Consider the following 16,421-nt stretch of genomic DNA (forward strand, 5'->3'; position numbering starts at 1 on the left):
CCTAACGAGCCTTTGCCATTGTTCGAGAAATTCAGTAGGCGGTTGCAAGCTGGATTGTCGGGGGAAAGTGTAGTTTAGACTTGGAGGTTGGTCGTAGCTAGGGCTATCGATTCCAAGATTTTGGAAGGGTTGTGATAGGGGATTCGCTGCTCAGAAGAGACACATTAACATTGACGGACCAATAGCAACCAGGACTGCAACAGCATACATGGCCCGGAATTACCACTTGCAACGGCCGTGCCTTGGGGTACAGCCATTTCCGAATTCCCTACCATAGGGTCCTCGATGTACTGGCCAGAGGGACCTGTGGCAGGCCCTTCCATTTCGGCAGCCAAAAGCGTCTCGCCCAAGATTTGAAGGTTCGCAAGGGTACTGGCAATTTCTTCTCGAAGGACCTGAAGCTCTTCCCTCACCGTATCGATGGTCTCGTGGTGCGATTTTATTGAACGTCGGGGATGAATAGGGGAGAATGGCGCAGCTGCAATTAGGCTGGGCGCAGAGGTAGACGCGGGAAGCCTTGATAAGCCCAAAGCAATCAACCCGTTCACTTGACCAGGTAAACCACGGAGACTCCAGTGTTCTAAGGAGCAATAGACACAAGTGAGTGATGGGAGGAAAAAAGTGGCGGACACAGGAGAAACAAACAAAAGAAAACAGCAACGGTGGTGGCTATGGCAACACAGAATTCGACGACACGCAGTGAATGAGGGATTACAGACCCCAGCACTTCCAGCAGTATGCAGACGCAGACTGCTCTGCTGGTGTATATTGCCTACAATCGTTATTGGCAGACAGCAGAATGTGACCGGCAGGAGTGCTCGAATATTGTTGCACACACCAACAGCAGATAGATGTATCCAACTTCAGACAACCAATAGCATGTTTGTGGATACAGCTGGATGAGGCACAAGCAAACATTATCCTGCTAGTATTGCGGAAGTATGGAGTTGAGAGGAACCGCAAAAAGATGAGAACGGCCTGCGAGACAGCACTAAAGTTGCTGTTAGCACGCCTTCTTCCAATGGACGAGACACTGACCTAGAAAGCAAAGGTGAGATAGACGAGCGTATATTCAATAAGTGATCCTCGACTTAGCCAGATCTTTCAACATTGAAAGTAGTAGATTAAGGAATTAAATTGCGCAGAGAGCATAAAATACGGACAGTAGAAGCGGCAAAAAGACGCTGGCCGGCCTGTAGCTGGCGAGTCAGCCAGATCACCTGTTCACCTTTTTTTTTTACACTTTTCAATCCAAGACTTGAGGGAGTGCAAAGATAGACTATGGCGCTGAGGAGAAAGATGGAAAGAGAGAGACCTTTGACTGACGTCGACGCAACGTCTTAGCGGGTGTTTCCGAATTGGGAAGTCGCAAGTGAAGGATTATTTCCCCGCCAATCTACCCACTCCATTTACTCCATGCTCCATTCTGGCGGCCGGGGGACCGTACCTGTAACTTTTCCCGTCTCCGCCATCATTATGAATTTCTGAAGAAATTGTCCGGATGCACTTTCCATGTGTACTTGCTTGCATTTACTAGTTTGCACTTAATGTACACTGACTGATATCTGTTGTACGAAATCAGGGTCCCAATCCCGCCCTCAAGCCTCACCAGGCCAAATCCTATCAGCGACCCGCCGAACAAGCATCATCTTAGCCACCATATCATTCACCCCAACAGCATTACCACTACTATGACTCGCAAAACCACATTGCGGACTAACGCAAATCTGCTCTAGGGCCTCCCTCTCGCTCTTCCCACTTCCCTTCGATATACTCTTCGCAGCTTCATATACTCTAGCCACCATCGTATCGAAATTCTCCAGTTCCGGGTACTTACTACTGACAACTCCCAAGACGACATTCTTGTTCGACGGAAGGTACTGCAGAGGCCCAACCCCCCCAGCACGCTCCGTATCGAATTCCAGATAAAATGTGTGAACGTTTACTTTCTGTAGTAGCTCTTTTGCGATTCGGTCGTAGGGTCCTTCGGTGAAGTATCGTGAATTGACGAAGTTTCCGCGGCAGAGATGCAGGCCGATGTGCATTCCTTGGGGACATTTGGCCATGATATTGTTGTAGACATTGATGTACTTGGTAAATAGCTCGTCAGCAGTGCAAGTGTTGAGTTGGTCATTGTTGAAATTCTCGATCATATTTTCGTTGCAAAAGTCTTCATGCGTCGTTAGTTACCTATACAGATCAAGGTCCGGTATGAAATGACCTACAGCACATATTCGGATCATCGATTTGCACATTTCGCAAGCCGTGATCATACAGAACCTGTAGTTCTTTCTGATATGCTGCGACAGCATCCGCGAAATACTCTTCGTCATTCCTGTAGACGTTCTTCGGGTACGCAGAGCCCTCCCTGTATCGCAAATGGTACCAAGTCGGGGCAGGAATCGTAAGCTTAATATCCCCATGCTTCTTTTTTGGCATGATACTCTGAAGGTATCTGATCTGGTCGATATGGTCCTTCGACGCCGCAGGGGTATGCTTAATCTTTCCTGTACAGACAACAGTTTCACCCGGTTTGTAGTTTTTCTAAAGAGTCAGAGATAAAGCTTCTCACATTGATAGCCAGTGATAGTACCTCAAGAAAAGCTCCAACATCAGGGACATAAGATCTGAAGATCTTCACATCCGGTCCAACAATATTCGTCATGCCCTCCAAGTTCTCCCAAAATGTTCCCCAGAACATATGTCGGCGGTATTCCCCATCATTAATAGCTCGAAAACCATAGTCCTGCTGCAGCTTCACAATCTCATTTATGGCTTTGTTTTCTGCTTCACGCAATTGCGCACCTGAAGCTTTCTTGTCATTCCAGGCGTGTCGGGCTTCCAGTAAATAGTCTGGCCTCAGAAATGAGCCAATGTGCTCAGCGCGGAAGGGTGGATTGCGATACAATGAATAAGTCATGGTTAATTGAAAGTAAAGAGAGGATTCGGATACTCAAACAGAAATATGAGGGATCGTTCACTCTTATAGTACTACTATCCCCGCACGAGTCCACACCCGCCGGGATAGGGAACAATCCGACGGGTTATAGGAGTATATAAAAGTACACACTGTGCATGGCTTATGGATTTACGGATTTAGCTACTGGATTGCCGGTTAATCAACAAGGGATCAGTTGCTGCTTGTTTCCCGCGGGGAAGAGTATGTCTGGAGATTCAATCGTGGAGTATATTGCCAAAAGGAGACATTGGTATTGCAGCATGGGGTCATCGTGCTAATGCTTAGGTTTTCATAGGCACCAACGGTCACATGGCGAAGAGGTTAGGCTGAGTCTTCGTATCGGAAGCTCGAATGGACGCCCGAGGACATCACTAGCGTCCGACGGTGGAAAGATGAAAGCCTCGTCAATTCATGCCTGTACTGTACTTCTTCTAACAATGAAACCCACTCCGACCCCGACGGACATCCGGTGATCCTTCCGTCGGATCTAGACTAGGAAAGTAGACCTAATCTGTCTGATCTGATTAGTCTCGGCGCGGACCGCGGTACTGATCCCGCGTCCAATGACGTCATTCACGTTCCCCATCTCCCAACGTCGATTTTCCGGTGCAAAATAATCCTAGGCTACTACTCAGAAGCGTACTTGCTTATGCTCTACAGACTGCAGCAGTTCATGTGGCATTTTAGTCCACTTTCTTTTATTCCCCGTCCCATAACACGAGCACCACCAACAGCAGCAATGTCCACCTTCACAATCCCCAACCACTCCAACCTAACCGTCACCACAGCCCCCGACCTTTCCAGCGATGACCTTCTCCAATTTCCCGCATTCAAGATCTGGCTATCAACCGTACAACGCTCGTTGGAAAGACAGCAGAATCCCAAACATGAGTTTCACAAGGACCCGTATGTCCTCAGAAAGATCGACGTCCAATCGGTGGATCGGTTCAAAGGGGGACGACTGGGCTTTATCAAGTTCCGGGCGGATGTGTCGAACTCACAAGGGGAGGGCCTTCCAGGGAGTGTATTTCTAAGGGGCGGGAGTGTTGGGGTGCTAGTCAGTGACATCGTTCTTTATTTTATGACTCCATAAGCTGACTATTTAAATGCAGCTCATCCTCCAACCTGACGACGTACCCCCATCCAACGAAGACGAAAAGCGCGCAATCGTAACAATTCAACCCCGAATCCCAGCAGGCTCCCTCGCTTTCTCCGAGATTCCTGCCGGAATGCTCGACGACAGCGGAACATTTGCCGGAGCAGCAGCGAAGGAAATCGAAGAAGAGACGGGACTGTCAATACCGCAGAACGAACTGGTGGATATGACCTCGCTTGCGCTGCAGATTATGCATGAACCCAAGGATGGAGAAGCTTTACAGAGAGCTGTTTATCCTTCTGCGGGTGGGAGTGATGAGTTTATTCCGCTGTTTTTGTGCCAGAAGAGGATGTCGCGGCATGATATTGAGGGGTTGCAGGGTCGGTTGACAGGTTTAAGGCATGATGGGGAGAAAATTACGTTGAAGGTGGTGTCTTTGAAGGATTTGTGGAAGGAGGGATTGCGGGATGGGAAGACTTTGGCTGCGTGGGCGCTTTACAAGGGTCTTTCTGAAGAAGGGAGGATCTGATATCAAGCTATTTATACTCAATTGAACCCATATGTACAATCCTATGAGCGTTCAAAGCTTCAACTTCTTCGCAAGCTCAATACCTTCTGCTATTGTCCCCACACGAGCATCGATAGCATATCCCTCATTTTCCAACTTCTTGACCTCTCCAAGCAACGTACTCAGCGGCACTGAAAAACACTCAATAAACTCATTATCCTCAAGCTGCGGCTTCGGATTCTGGTTTTCGGGAAGCGACATGTCCACACGAACATGCACCATGTTCAAATTGGTATTACAGAATCCAGGATCTGTCTCGTTAGCCACTATCCCACCCTTCACACAAGAAGAAAAGCCCACTCACCATTATACATAACACTACTCGTCTTTTCCGCAACCCCAACATACCCAGTCTCCTCTTTCAACTCCCTAACTGCACACTCCTCAACACTCTCATTCGGATCAATTAACCCAGCTGGAACCTCAATAACAACCATATCAATCGGTGGCCTGTATTGTTTCTGGAGAAGGAGTTCGGGGCCGGTTGTCTTGTTCAGGATAGTGATTATGCCGACGCCGTCGATGGAGCAGTTTTTGGGGCGTGTTTGGCGTTCAGCGGATTCCCAGGTTCGTTCGATGCCGTTAGGGTCGAGGTAGGTTGTTTTTACGAGGCGGGCCCAGCGGGCTTCGGCGGGGTCCTGTTGCGTTTGTTAGCTTGGTTTGTGGATGGATAGGCTGTGGTCGGGGATTGGGGAAGTGGTGGGCGTACCAGCGGTCCCGCGGAAAGGAACTTTGACTTTGCGTAGTTTGGTGTCGACATTATAGCGTGAATATGTGATTGAATTAGCAGAAACGTGTCAAGTAGGCTGCGTAAAGGGTATCAAGGTATAAGGAATGAAGCTGAAGCTGAAGCTGTGATATGACATCCAAAGAGGAGACGGGAGGGGTTGAGCTTAATTTCCATATCTGGTTAGTTTGATAAGAGGGCTGGCCCTTATCTGCGATATAAGATAAGATACAATTCTCATACAGAGAAGTACGAGCAGAGCATTACAGACATTTGACTTCTAGATTAGCCAACTAAGGACCCCATGCTGATTTTTCTTTACGTGGGGTCTAAGGTGTTGTTGGAACATGTTGATAAGGCTTATTCTCGATCCATGCGCACGGAGTATGTAGGAACGGAGCCGGTCTGATCATGATTAAAAATAACGTGTACGCGGACTACTGTAATAACAAGGGATCATCTGTAGAACAGATGATCTGACCAAGTGGATAGCAAATATAGTTCCCCCTCTCTTGTGGAACCCCCCGAAACTCAGTCAACCCGCAAATAGCGGACATACCGACTGACCGGGTACGATAGTGAAACAAAGACGCATACATAATGACATTGTCCAACAACGCCGTTGTAACTCCTACTTGTACTACTCGGCTCGGGCATCTGCGGAAATGGAATGGCTGGGTGACTGTATCACCACACCAAGATATTTATGGCTGGTCTTATCATAGTCATTGTAATGCCTCGTGCTTACTGTCTTGGACCCAGAATGTCTCCTGACCCGACCCAAACCCTGTACGGAGAGAATCGTTGGTGACACACTACGGCGATACCCAGTGCCAAAGCAGAAAATTGGAGAATATGCACGATTGGGAAACCATTTTATTGTATTCTGCAGGCTACAGACAACATTATTGAATTGGTATCATTGCCCATAAGAACCTGTCTATGGTACAAGCTTCATAAATAATGCACAGGAAAAGTAAAGTAATGCTAGGGAATTAACCGATCCATAACCCATAAAAGAAAATCCGTAAGCTCCGTAACGACCAACGCTCGCGTTATCGTGATTTCATGCGAAAGGTTCGAATAAAAAAATTAAGTCGTAAAGGGCGAAGAAAGAAATAGAGTAATCGTGGAGTTTAGGAAGCCTCGATCTCGCCAAGGCACTTCTCGAACTCGGTCCAGTCCTTCATGACGACCTTGGCACCGAGTTGCTCGAGCTGCTGAGCCATCTCCAACTTCTTGTTGTCATCGGGGTAGCTCCCAACGTAGGCGATGCAGTGGATACCGGCACGGATGGCGCTGAGCGCACCAGACTTGCTGTCCTCGATGGCAACGGTCTCCTCGGCCTTCTTGCCACATTTGTCAAGAGCATGGAGGTAGATGGCAGGGTCAGGCTTGGAGGTAGGCTTGGCCAAGGAGCTGGCAGCGCTGAAAACCAGTTCGGGGTCGAGCCACTTGTCCTGGCCGACCTTCTTGATGGAAGCCCGAACACGGCGGAGAGCGGACGAAGAAACGACGGCCATGTCATACTTCTTGGAGTTGTAGAGGTTCTCCAACACCTCGTTGACACCGATGCAAGGCTGGGCCTTCTCGTTCAACTTGACGATGACCTTGTCCTCCTCCTTCTTGACGTAGTCCTCAAGCTCTTCCTTGGACAACTCGAACTTGTACTTGGCCTGAAGAGAGATCATCATTCCACGGAAGTTCTGACCGACGAAGTCCTGGATGAGCTGAGAGCCGGTGTAACGGTCCGAGATGCCACGCTTCTCGAGGATTTCATTGGCGAGATCAGCACACGCCTCGAAGGCCAACTCTTCCGAGAGGACGAGAGTGTTGTCGCAGTCGAAGAAAAGCTCAGTAATCTGGAGACTTGTCAGCTGACACGAATAAGAAGCAAGTAATTGATAAACGGACCTTAGGCATGATGACTGAAGTGGTAAGAGTACGCAAATGTGTAGAGTATCGGGAAGAGATACGAGTGGTAGATGGAGTGGTGGCAAGAAAGGACGAAAAGAAGTGGGAGAGAAAGAGAGTTGTTGTTAAGCGAGGTGATGTGGTGAAGTCAAGATGAGTGAATGATGGCAAGGGAGAAAGGTGGCTTAAGTATTCACTCCTTCCTAAGACACCACAATGGCTGTGAAATCACTAGCCGTTCCAAACTCGGAAATAAGCGGGTCGGGCTCCACCGAATTGAGGTCATATCATGACGTTAGCGATTGGGCAGGAATGACCAATTACAATACATATTTTCGGCTAAAACCGGGTCCATTCCTTGTTTGGGAAACGCTCAGCACCTCCTCTCGCTAAGCCACTTTGGGAATAGCACATCATTCATGGAAAGACGGAGAATCCAGCGTCATTAATTGCCTGCGAATCGAATCGAAAGGTTTCTGTATTCGGATATGGGAAGCCATACTAACCTGGTGCTGCCCAATACAGGAGGTAGGCCGTGCGTTATCAGTTACGAGTTGATAGGTAGAGTACGCATTCCTGCTCTATAATGTACGGGGCAGTACTTGTTAAATCATAAAGTATTTGTAAATATGGGAGTCATGATATCAGCTATTCTTTGAAAGATACCATTCAAGTTATCAAGATTCCATTATGCCAAGTCCATATTAGTTCACGAAATCGACTATGCCTCGGAGTCTGCCAATTTAGCCTGGTGCTGGGCTACAGTGAGTGTAGCTTGAGCGACTATGCACGAAATGACCGATTGGTTCTCCTGTTGATTCCGGACGACAATACTCCAGAGTACGATGAATGCAACTTTTCCAGCTATTCCCCCTTGATTCCAGCACCATTCTATTCCATACTTGGTATGGAGTCTATATTCGAATAGCCCCAGCATCTTCCAGAAGATACCAATCACTATAAACAGTAACAAAGAGTCTCAAATTTTGGCACCGGAGTCTAGCCATATTGTACATACATGTACATACTCACTCTTGTGGCCCACGCTATCTATACAATCTGTAAGCTGATTGGCCACGTTCCATAAAATGTACCAATCCACTCCACCGTGAAAATTGTTCTAGTCGATGATTCGTAGAAACCCCTCTTTTTTCTATCATTTTCTTTCCTGTTTCTCGCTTCTGATACTCTACGAAAGTAAACAATCAACCATGGGTACCTCCGAGCCATACCCCGTGTCCATATCGGATCTACACTTTCCCTCTACAGAACAACAGACCATCTCGCAGACTCTCTCCTCGCTGCGCCGGTCAGCCCTCTCCATCACCAACCGCCTCCGTTCCGTGCAGTCCGATGCCAGTTTCGTGCAGGAGGTTGCAGACCAGTACGATCTGCCGCTGGTCGCCAATGAGCGCTGCGGGAGTTGGTATATCCCTCCCAATGCCAAGGCTGGAAGCGCATACTTCAAGAGCACAGACGGCCATACCGGACAGTGGGACTTTAGCTTTCGTAGGCTGAATTTGCAAGTTTTCCCTGTTGCAAGGGAGCATGGGGGGTGAGTTAGTTTACTGCTGCTATTACGATGATGTCTTGTAAGAGTCTCACCAACTGTGCAGATGCATTATTGTGGATTCTACCCGTCGCGGGAAATGTAAGTCTCTAATCCCGGGGTCTTCATATATTATCATCCTTTGACATGCAGCCTTCCCTTTCTGTCAGTGATGCCTGATGCCCTCTCAAAGACCGTTCCAATATGGTGCGCTGTTATCAATCGGGCCCTGTTCCCCTCCGAAACGGACTATCACGCCGTGAAGTTTCCGCCGGAGTATCTGCCGGCTTCCGAGGAGTCGCAGATTGAAAACAGGATTGATGGTTTTGTCCAGTCTCTCAAGGTACCTTTACTCTATGCTCATCCCTAGATGATAGTAACCAACAAGACTAGGACCTCAAGCTCGACCTAGACAATCTCCGCCAACAACTAACCAAACCCATCCGCGTGGCATGGGCCAACCGATCCTATTTTTACCCCACCGACCTATCCAAAGACCCCAAATACAACCTCATAGTCCTATGCTCTGCCTCCAAGCGCGTGCACGGCGCCGAAATGTCCGAGGGCGGCTACATCCAAGGCGCGGGGGATGACAGCGAAGGCTGGGCTCACGGACTCACCCCGCCCGTTTTCTGGGCCAACCAGTCCGTGCTCTTCTCCACGCACGAGGAAAATTTGCCGTCCGTCATACAGGACCTCGTGGATGAACATCGACGACAGGATACAGGTCATCAGGCGATCTTGGTCGCGCCCACTAAGAATCTGTATATTAGCCAGACGGATCCAAGCGTGAATGAGAGTGGGCGCTATGACTTGGTGATTGATTGTAACGGTAGCCCTGAAGCGGAGGCGGTGCAGGGAAGTCCGAGAAGGCTGAATCTGGGGTGCGGGCATTCGAAGTTGGGGAGTCGGGATCTGAGAAAGCAGTTGGATAAGGTTAAGGAGTTTGTGGAGACGCAGATGGCTAAGGATCCGAGTAGGTCGCTGCTAGTGACTTGTGAGACTGGGAAGGATTTGTCCCCGGCAGCTTTGCTTGCGGTTCTGTGTTTGTTCTACAACGATGATGGTAGGTCAAGTCGGGTCAGGGCTCTTTAGGACCAGCGCTAACTACTACAGGGGAGTTTATCACATCCCCAGCAAACCGTGTGATAGAAAAGCAATTCATTCGCCAGCGTCTTGCCTGGATTGTATCGTCGAAACACGATGTCAACCCTTCCCGGTCCACGCTTCAATCAGTCAACGCTTTCTTAATGTCGTGACGAACTCATGGTATTAAGCCGAGTCGCTATCGAATTAAATGTACAGAACAAATATACAATGCACTTTACTCATTCTCAACCGCCTCGACAATAGCTCCCGCACTTCCCTGATCAAGCGCGTTCAACACAGCCACATCCTCCTCGCTGATATCAAAGTCGAAAACATTCGCGTTGGCAAAGATCCGGTCCGGGTCATCAGTCTTGGGCAGCGGCACCCATTGCTTCTGCAAAGCGTAGCGAATCAGAACCTGCTGCGTCGTCTTTCCGTACTTCGTGGCCAGCTCAACCAGCGTAGGGTCGTTGGCCTTGTAGTTGCGAACAATGGGCGAATACGCTTCCACGACGATACCGTTCTTCTTGCAGTATGCGTCGATCACGCGTTGTTGGCTCCAGGGGTGGAGCTGCGCTGTTAGTACCAAAACATCCTATACCTTCAAATGACTGAGACTCACCTCAATCTGATTCACATGTGGCGGCCACACCTTCGCCCAAGGCTTAAGCTCCTCAATATGTTTAACTCCAAAGTTACTAACCCCAATAGCCCTCGCCTTCCCCTCCTCATACAACCTCTCCAACGCCTGCCAAAGCTGCTTCCTCCCTGCACTCCCAGACCCCGAGCTATGAATCAAGAACAAATCCACATACCCTCCAGAACCCCCAACCTTCTCAACACTAGCCAGCAATTTATCGTATGTAGCCTCCAGCGAACCCGCAGGACTCAGGATCTTAGTCGTCGCGAAAATCTGGTCGCGCGGGATCCCCGATTTCCGAATCGCCTCGCCGACTTCAGCTTCGTTCGCGTAGAACTGCGCCGTATCGATGTGGCGGTAGCCGGCTTCGAGGGCTTTAAGGCACGAGGTCACGCATTGGTTTGTTGGGGAGCGGTAAACACCGAACCCGAGGCGGGGGATCTGGACAGGGGTGTTGGGGAGTGGGAGGGTGTCGGTGATTGTGTACTTGGGCATTTTGTTCGTTCTCGATCAGCACGTCTGTGTCGATTTGCGAGAGTTCTGTTGAAATGAAATTGGTGGTGTAGAGGGTGGTGAGGATTCGGCGCCGCGAGATAAGTTGGTTTTGAAGCTCTTTTGCCCCGCCGTCGGGAATGATATCATCACGGACCGGGCTTATTGCGCAATTCTTTCTTGTGAGTCAACAGCGGTACCTTTTCAGATTCAGATTTTTTTTTTTTTTATAGATATTGTTGATCAGCAATATCAAAATGGAAGGGGTAATTTATGGTGTGTGTTCTCAAACCCAGCAATTACCCCTGGTGCCTCCTTTAAATGACCTTCCTATGGAAAATCAGTACCAGAGACTGATGCCATGGATTGATTCGGAATATTTTTAAAATCGCTCACCGACATAAAGTACAAGCATTGACAGCTTGCTCTCAACTTTTCTTCCAAACAATTTCTACTGAAATCTAAGATTCATTCGAATAATTCTATGACCTCAAATCATACATTAAGCGGCGCAGCCAAAGAAGCCAAAAGACGCGCCTTAAGAAAGGAGAGACCAATAGTCATGAAACGCCAGATGAAGTTCTCACAATGAATCTTCAATATAACAAGCCCTAGCATCGTTAGGAACTTTCGGGGCTCACATCGAGAATCCCTCTCTTGAAGCAGCAAAGCAGGGGCTGCAACGCTATAAAGGGACTGTGGTGGAGAATTAAACCAGCTGTCTGTTACTGGAGCTGCTTGAAGTTCTTAATTTTGAAGGTCAGAGGAATCTGTGCTTTGGTGTACTTAACATGATGATGGTCAGATCCGAGAGTTCCTATTTCATCCTTATAGAGCTTTCGAGTGTCCTCTTAACGATATGCACCCCCCTCCCCTAACTGACATGTGTCTAGTGAAAGCCACCAGCGGGAAATATCAAAAATAAGCACTGCTGATAACGATAACGATAACGATGAAGATCTAGATCCGGATCTGGCTGGTCGGTCTAAATTAAGAGAAGATTGCCTACTTCGAGATGAAAACCCTTGCATGATCAGCGGACATTATGATGTCTATCAAATACCCCGGAAAGAGCGAGAAGGCTAGCTGACTACATATACTTCATGCTCACACATCTATCCGTATTTATTGGGGCCTAGGACATTGAATGGTATATCAACTAGCGGAGAGGTAAGTAATCTCTATCCTTTCTTATTAAAACATAGCTGGAGAGAAAAAAAAAAGTAGTTGAGTAGGGTCTCTCGTTTCTGGGCATTCGTTCCCAAATGCCAGAGGTATTGTATTGGACATGAACAAGTCGAGGGGAGATAAATACCCGGCGTAATACAATGACAGATGATAGCACATTGCATACTGCTTTCGCGAGTTTTCAGTTGACGTTGGAACCCCTTGGGGTATGTCTGTTACAGGCAAGTCTACTTTCAAACTACAACAGACATCAAACTCCCGGATCCATAACTCCTGAGAGCGCATCATGCAATAGCGGCATTCCTTCATGCAAGTGGAATCGGGGAAGAAATCGATAACATTCTAGAAGGTGACATGGAAGCTGAGGAGGCTTATGATCCTTCTGGTATCGATTTAGAAAGTGTGAATCGCTTGCTTACCGCTATCAACTAACCTAACAATAACTCAGGGGTACTTGTATTTATAGCTAGTCCGGATAAACTACGCATAGAACCATAGAAAGCGAGTACCATCCATGGCTCTGCGGTTATTACTGTGGAGGAGGCTGGTGATTGGGTGGCAATACCGTACCGTACCGTACCGCTGGCAATCGCAGGGGCACATGGCGGTACGGCTTCGATAACGACATTCCACGGCAGAAACAGAGTCAGTCAACAACATCCAGCCTCTTTTTTTTTTTTTTTTAGTATTCTTCTTCTTTCCCCTTTACTGTCAATTCTTCTCTTTTACGGATTTGCTGCATCGTGAAAGGTTCTTTGTATTCTTCTTTATCAACCCCCCTTCATACTCCGTCCCTCTTACCGACTCCGCGATTGGAGAAAAGGAAAAAAAGCGGTTCCTTACCAACTCAACCCAACCTTAGCAAAAAATTCCTAGCAGAACAGCCCTGGATGCCGCTATAATCCAGCATCCTCTTTAACCATGTTGCAGGTCGAGAAGCAATGGATTAATGTGCAGCAGAAGACATTCACCAAATGGTCAGTCGCATTTTGTTTACCGTGGTCCCCTCTCCCCTCCCCCCTCCTTGCCCCTCGGACGAAGCGCCGGGGAGTTTGTACCCGAATGCTCCGTTGTGTCGCTTTCCCTCTTGACTGATAATGAAGGAAGATCTGTTTGCTAACTATCACGACTTTACAGGCTCAATGACAAGATCAAGGTTCGAAATGTCTTAATCGATGATCTCGTGGTCGACCTCTCCGACGGTGTGAGTCCTCACCCATACCCCGGTATTCCTGTCAACTTTGTGCAGACTAGCTCGAATAATTTCACATGAACGAGCGTTGACCGTTACTCTCCTAGGTCATCCTCATCCACCTCCTAGAAATCCTCGGTGCAGAGTCCCTAGGTCGATATGCCTCGAGACCCAAGCTCCGCGTGCAGAAATTCGAAAATGTCAACAAGAGTCTTGATTTCGTCAAAGGGAGGGGGATCCAAATGACCAACATTGGAGCGGAAGATGTGGTCGATGGAAATAGGAAGATTATCCTGGGTCTGATTTGGACGCTCATTTTACGGTTCACCATCAGCGATATTAACGAGGAGGGTATGACCGCCAAGGAAGGTCTGTTACTGTGGTGTCAGAGAAAGACGGCTTGCTACGACGGTGTCGAGGTTCGCGATTTCTCTACCAGCTGGAACGACGGCCTGGCGTTCTGTGCCCTTCTCGATATCCACCGTCCTGACCTGATCGATTACGATGCTCTTGACAAGAGCGACCACCGCGGAAACATGAAACGTGCCTTTGATATTGCGGCCAACGAGATTGGTATTCCTGATCTGCTCGATGTCGATGATGTTTGCGATGTTGCGAGACCCGATGAGCGTTCGTTGATGACCTACATTGCCTACTGGTTCCATGCCTTTTCTCAGCTGGAGAGAGTGGAGAATGCCGGTCGTCGTGTGGAGAAATTTGTCAACAATATGCACGGGGCGTGGGAGATGCAGAACTCGTACGAACGGCGAATGAAGGAACTCATCCGCACAATCCGGGGGCAACGTGATGGGTGGAAGAACTCTTCCTTTGAAGGAACCTACAAAGACGCCAAGGAGCAGGCTCGCCAGTTCTCGCTTTACAAGAGAAACCACAAACGCCAATGGGTTGCGGAGAAATCGGATTTGGCCGCTCTTCTGGGCAACATTAAAACCAAGCTCAGTACTTACCGGCTGCGTGCCTACGAACCCCCACCGGAGCTTACCCCAGATGCCTGCGACCAGGAGTGGGAGTTACTGACAAAGGATGAGCATGAACGTAGTCAACTCATCAACGAAACCATCCGAGATATCAAGAACGCCCTGCGTCGCTCCTTTGCGGACAAAGCCAATGACTTCGCCCTTACCCTGAAAACCCTCTCGCTTGCCATTTCCGGTCTCGACGGCGATGTAGAAGACCAATTAGCTCATGTTCAGAGACTCAACGACAACCTCCCTCCCCTCGATGCCTTCTTAGATACCATTGCCGCAATAGATGAGCAGTGCGCGGAAGCCAACATTGAAGAAAACGACTACACTACATACACCCTAGACGAACTCTCATACGAGCTGAGCCTGGTCAAATCCAGCATCTCCAAGAAACTGGCGTTCCTGGACAACCAGCTTGTGGCCCGAAACATGACAAACCTTACGCCGATTCAGCTGGAGGAGTTTGAGTCTGTATTCCGGCACTTCGATCGCGACTCGTCTAATACACTGCAAGAACTGGAATTCTCTGCTGCGTTGGCGAGTTTGGGTCTTGTATATGATGAGGATGAGATGCACGATGTCTATGTTGAGACGTGTGGCCCTGCTCGGCTCCAACAGAATGCTGGCGTCAGTTTTGAGCAGTTTATCCGGTTTATGGTCAGTGTCACGGAGGATCAGAACACGGCAGAGCAGGTTTTCCAGAGTTTCAAGGAGGTTGCAGATGGAAAGGTATGTTTTGTCCACCCTAGGATAAAATCAAGAAACTAAAGCGTGTCTTGCAGCCCTATGTTACAGAAATCGACCTTCGGCACTCCCTTATTCCGGACGAAGTTATCGAGCACCTTGTTCAAACAATGCCGCAGCATGATGGCCCCGATCTTATGGAAGACAGAGATCTTCCGAAGTACGACTACATCAGCTTCATGGAGAAGTTGATGGAAGCCAACAACAATAATAACAGCAACGACGGTGGCGGCATAAGCGAGTTGTCCGCCAATGGAGATTAATTGCATTATTTGATTCATCCAGCATTTTCGGTTGTTCAGGTTCTCGTTTCTGTTTTACTTTATTTGTTTTCTGGGTGCTCTATGGGTGTTCTCTGGAGCTCGGAGGGTTTGGCTCTTGACTGGCGACCACATTGATCATGCATACATTTTTTCTTTCTTCCTCGTTGCATTGTTAGAGTTTCTGGTTCTCTGTTCTCTCTTTCTTTGGTGCCTTATATCCGAGCTCATGGGATGACTACTTTTTGTGTACGCCACAATTTGGGAAATGAGGGTAATAACTAAAAACAATAGAAATCATGTTAATGGTATCGGCCATATGCTTGTATAGATTAATCTCAAAAAGCATGAAGTGGTCCAATTGGCGTTTATATCACGTGACTCCCGATCGGCGGGAATCAATTGAAGCGCGGCGGAGAGCTTGTTTGTTCCTCGCCAGCTATTCGATTTCTCCCATCAAGCCGCGCAAGTCATTGCCTTTACCACAATATATTATCCCTTTTAAATTATCATTAACGCTCTTCATCTTCACCTTGACCCTCTTGCGACACGTCCAAAATGGACCGCACCTTGGACGAAATCATTGCCGAACGTCCTGTATGTCTTAACAGCTCTGCACCGACAAACGACAATAGAACTAACGGTATAGCAGCAGAGACAACCCCAGAACCAGAACCGTGGTGGTCGCCGCCCTCAAGGCCGTCGCCGTGATGGCGTGAAAAAGGTATTAATTTTTTATTTTATTTTATTTTTTTTCCTGATGAGAGAATTGCGCTGACATGTCGGGTTTCTCTGAAATAGGTCCTCCCTCCTGTTCTCCTTTCGAGCTTTCCTCATTCTCTACCTTCATCTCTACCTCCTCATACTCTCCTCGTACGGTGAAACAAACAAAATAAAAAGGCGAAAAAGAAAGAATCAAATGCATTCGCTGGCTGGTCCTGTCGTTTCAAAAGACGCTACACCGCGAGGAACGGAGCTTTTCTTTTTTTTTTTTTTTTTTTTTTTTTTTTTTAACAC

At 48.2% G+C, this 16,421-nt stretch overlaps 8 protein-coding genes across 8 annotated transcripts in view; 4 read left to right on the plus strand and 4 right to left on the minus strand.

The window, feature by feature from the left end:
* Positions 1 to 1,598: 1,598 nt before the first annotated feature.
* Positions 1,599 to 2,920, minus strand: EURHEDRAFT_461131 (cobalamin-independent methionine synthase II family protein; the record flags this gene model as incomplete). Its single annotated transcript, XM_040784702.1, has 3 exons — positions 1,599 to 2,170; positions 2,226 to 2,544; positions 2,594 to 2,920. 3 exons carry the CDS (start codon positions 2,918 to 2,920, stop codon positions 1,599 to 1,601), a joined length of 1,218 nt encoding a protein of 405 aa, XP_040636817.1.
* Positions 2,921 to 3,698: 778 nt separating this feature from the next.
* EURHEDRAFT_517077 (putative NUDIX family hydrolase) lies at positions 3,699 to 4,584 on the plus strand (the record flags this gene model as incomplete). The annotated part of the gene is made up of 2 exons (XM_040786531.1): positions 3,699 to 4,016; positions 4,072 to 4,584. 2 exons carry the CDS (start codon positions 3,699 to 3,701, stop codon positions 4,582 to 4,584), a joined length of 831 nt encoding a protein of 276 aa, XP_040636818.1.
* A 51-nt stretch (positions 4,585 to 4,635) lies between these two features.
* EURHEDRAFT_460805 (MutT/nudix family protein) lies at positions 4,636 to 5,383 on the minus strand (the record flags this gene model as incomplete). Its single annotated transcript, XM_040784681.1, has 3 exons — positions 4,636 to 4,874; positions 4,928 to 5,261; positions 5,333 to 5,383. 3 exons carry the CDS (start codon positions 5,381 to 5,383, stop codon positions 4,636 to 4,638), a joined length of 624 nt encoding a protein of 207 aa, XP_040636819.1.
* Positions 5,384 to 6,160: 777 nt separating this feature from the next.
* Positions 6,161 to 7,412, minus strand: EURHEDRAFT_388197 (HAD family hydrolase). Its single transcript, XM_040779732.1, has 2 exons — positions 7,265 to 7,412; positions 6,161 to 7,212 (listed from the first exon to the last, which is right to left on the minus strand). Exons 1-2 carry the CDS (start codon positions 7,271 to 7,273, stop codon positions 6,487 to 6,489), a joined length of 735 nt encoding a protein of 244 aa, XP_040636820.1. The 5' UTR covers positions 7,274 to 7,412; the 3' UTR covers positions 6,161 to 6,486.
* A 1,063-nt stretch (positions 7,413 to 8,475) lies between these two features.
* On the plus strand, positions 8,476 to 10,072 carry EURHEDRAFT_404590 (initiator tRNA phosphoribosyl transferase family protein; the record flags this gene model as incomplete). Its single annotated transcript, XM_040780317.1, has 5 exons — positions 8,476 to 8,819; positions 8,881 to 8,915; positions 8,984 to 9,156; positions 9,207 to 9,879; positions 9,930 to 10,072. 5 exons carry the CDS (start codon positions 8,476 to 8,478, stop codon positions 10,070 to 10,072), a joined length of 1,368 nt encoding a protein of 455 aa, XP_040636821.1.
* A 65-nt stretch (positions 10,073 to 10,137) lies between these two features.
* EURHEDRAFT_388199 (aldo/keto reductase family protein) lies at positions 10,138 to 11,436 on the minus strand (the record flags this gene model as incomplete). Its single annotated transcript, XM_040779733.1, has 4 exons — positions 10,138 to 10,473; positions 10,525 to 11,028; positions 11,338 to 11,364; positions 11,431 to 11,436. The coding sequence occupies 4 exons, from the start codon at positions 11,434 to 11,436 to the stop codon at positions 10,138 to 10,140; spliced, it is 873 nt and encodes a 290-aa protein (XP_040636822.1).
* A 1,468-nt stretch (positions 11,437 to 12,904) lies between these two features.
* Positions 12,905 to 15,721, plus strand: EURHEDRAFT_505067 (alpha-actinin, sarcomeric (f-actin cross linking protein)). Its single transcript, XM_040785826.1, has 4 exons — positions 12,905 to 13,199; positions 13,360 to 13,426; positions 13,522 to 15,129; positions 15,183 to 15,721. The coding sequence occupies exons 1-4, from the start codon at positions 13,144 to 13,146 to the stop codon at positions 15,405 to 15,407; spliced, it is 1,956 nt and encodes a 651-aa protein (XP_040636823.1). The 5' UTR covers positions 12,905 to 13,143; the 3' UTR covers positions 15,408 to 15,721.
* Positions 15,722 to 15,962: 241 nt separating this feature from the next.
* Positions 15,963 to 16,421, plus strand: part of EURHEDRAFT_460879 (putative RNA binding protein) — a gene marked incomplete at both ends in the record, with an annotated part of 1,791 nt that continues 1,332 nt past the window's right edge. Inside the window, 2 exons of the mRNA XM_040784683.1 lie at positions 15,963 to 16,001; positions 16,060 to 16,128. Of these exons, the coding sequence (XP_040636824.1) occupies positions 15,963 to 16,001; positions 16,060 to 16,128 (108 nt within the window). The remainder of the gene's footprint in view (positions 16,002 to 16,059; positions 16,129 to 16,421) is intronic.

Source organism: Aspergillus ruber (assembly GCF_000600275.1).
Source record: "Aspergillus ruber CBS 135680 unplaced genomic scaffold scaffold00023, whole genome shotgun sequence".
NCBI lineage: Eukaryota > Fungi > Ascomycota > Eurotiomycetes > Eurotiales > Aspergillaceae > Aspergillus > Aspergillus ruber.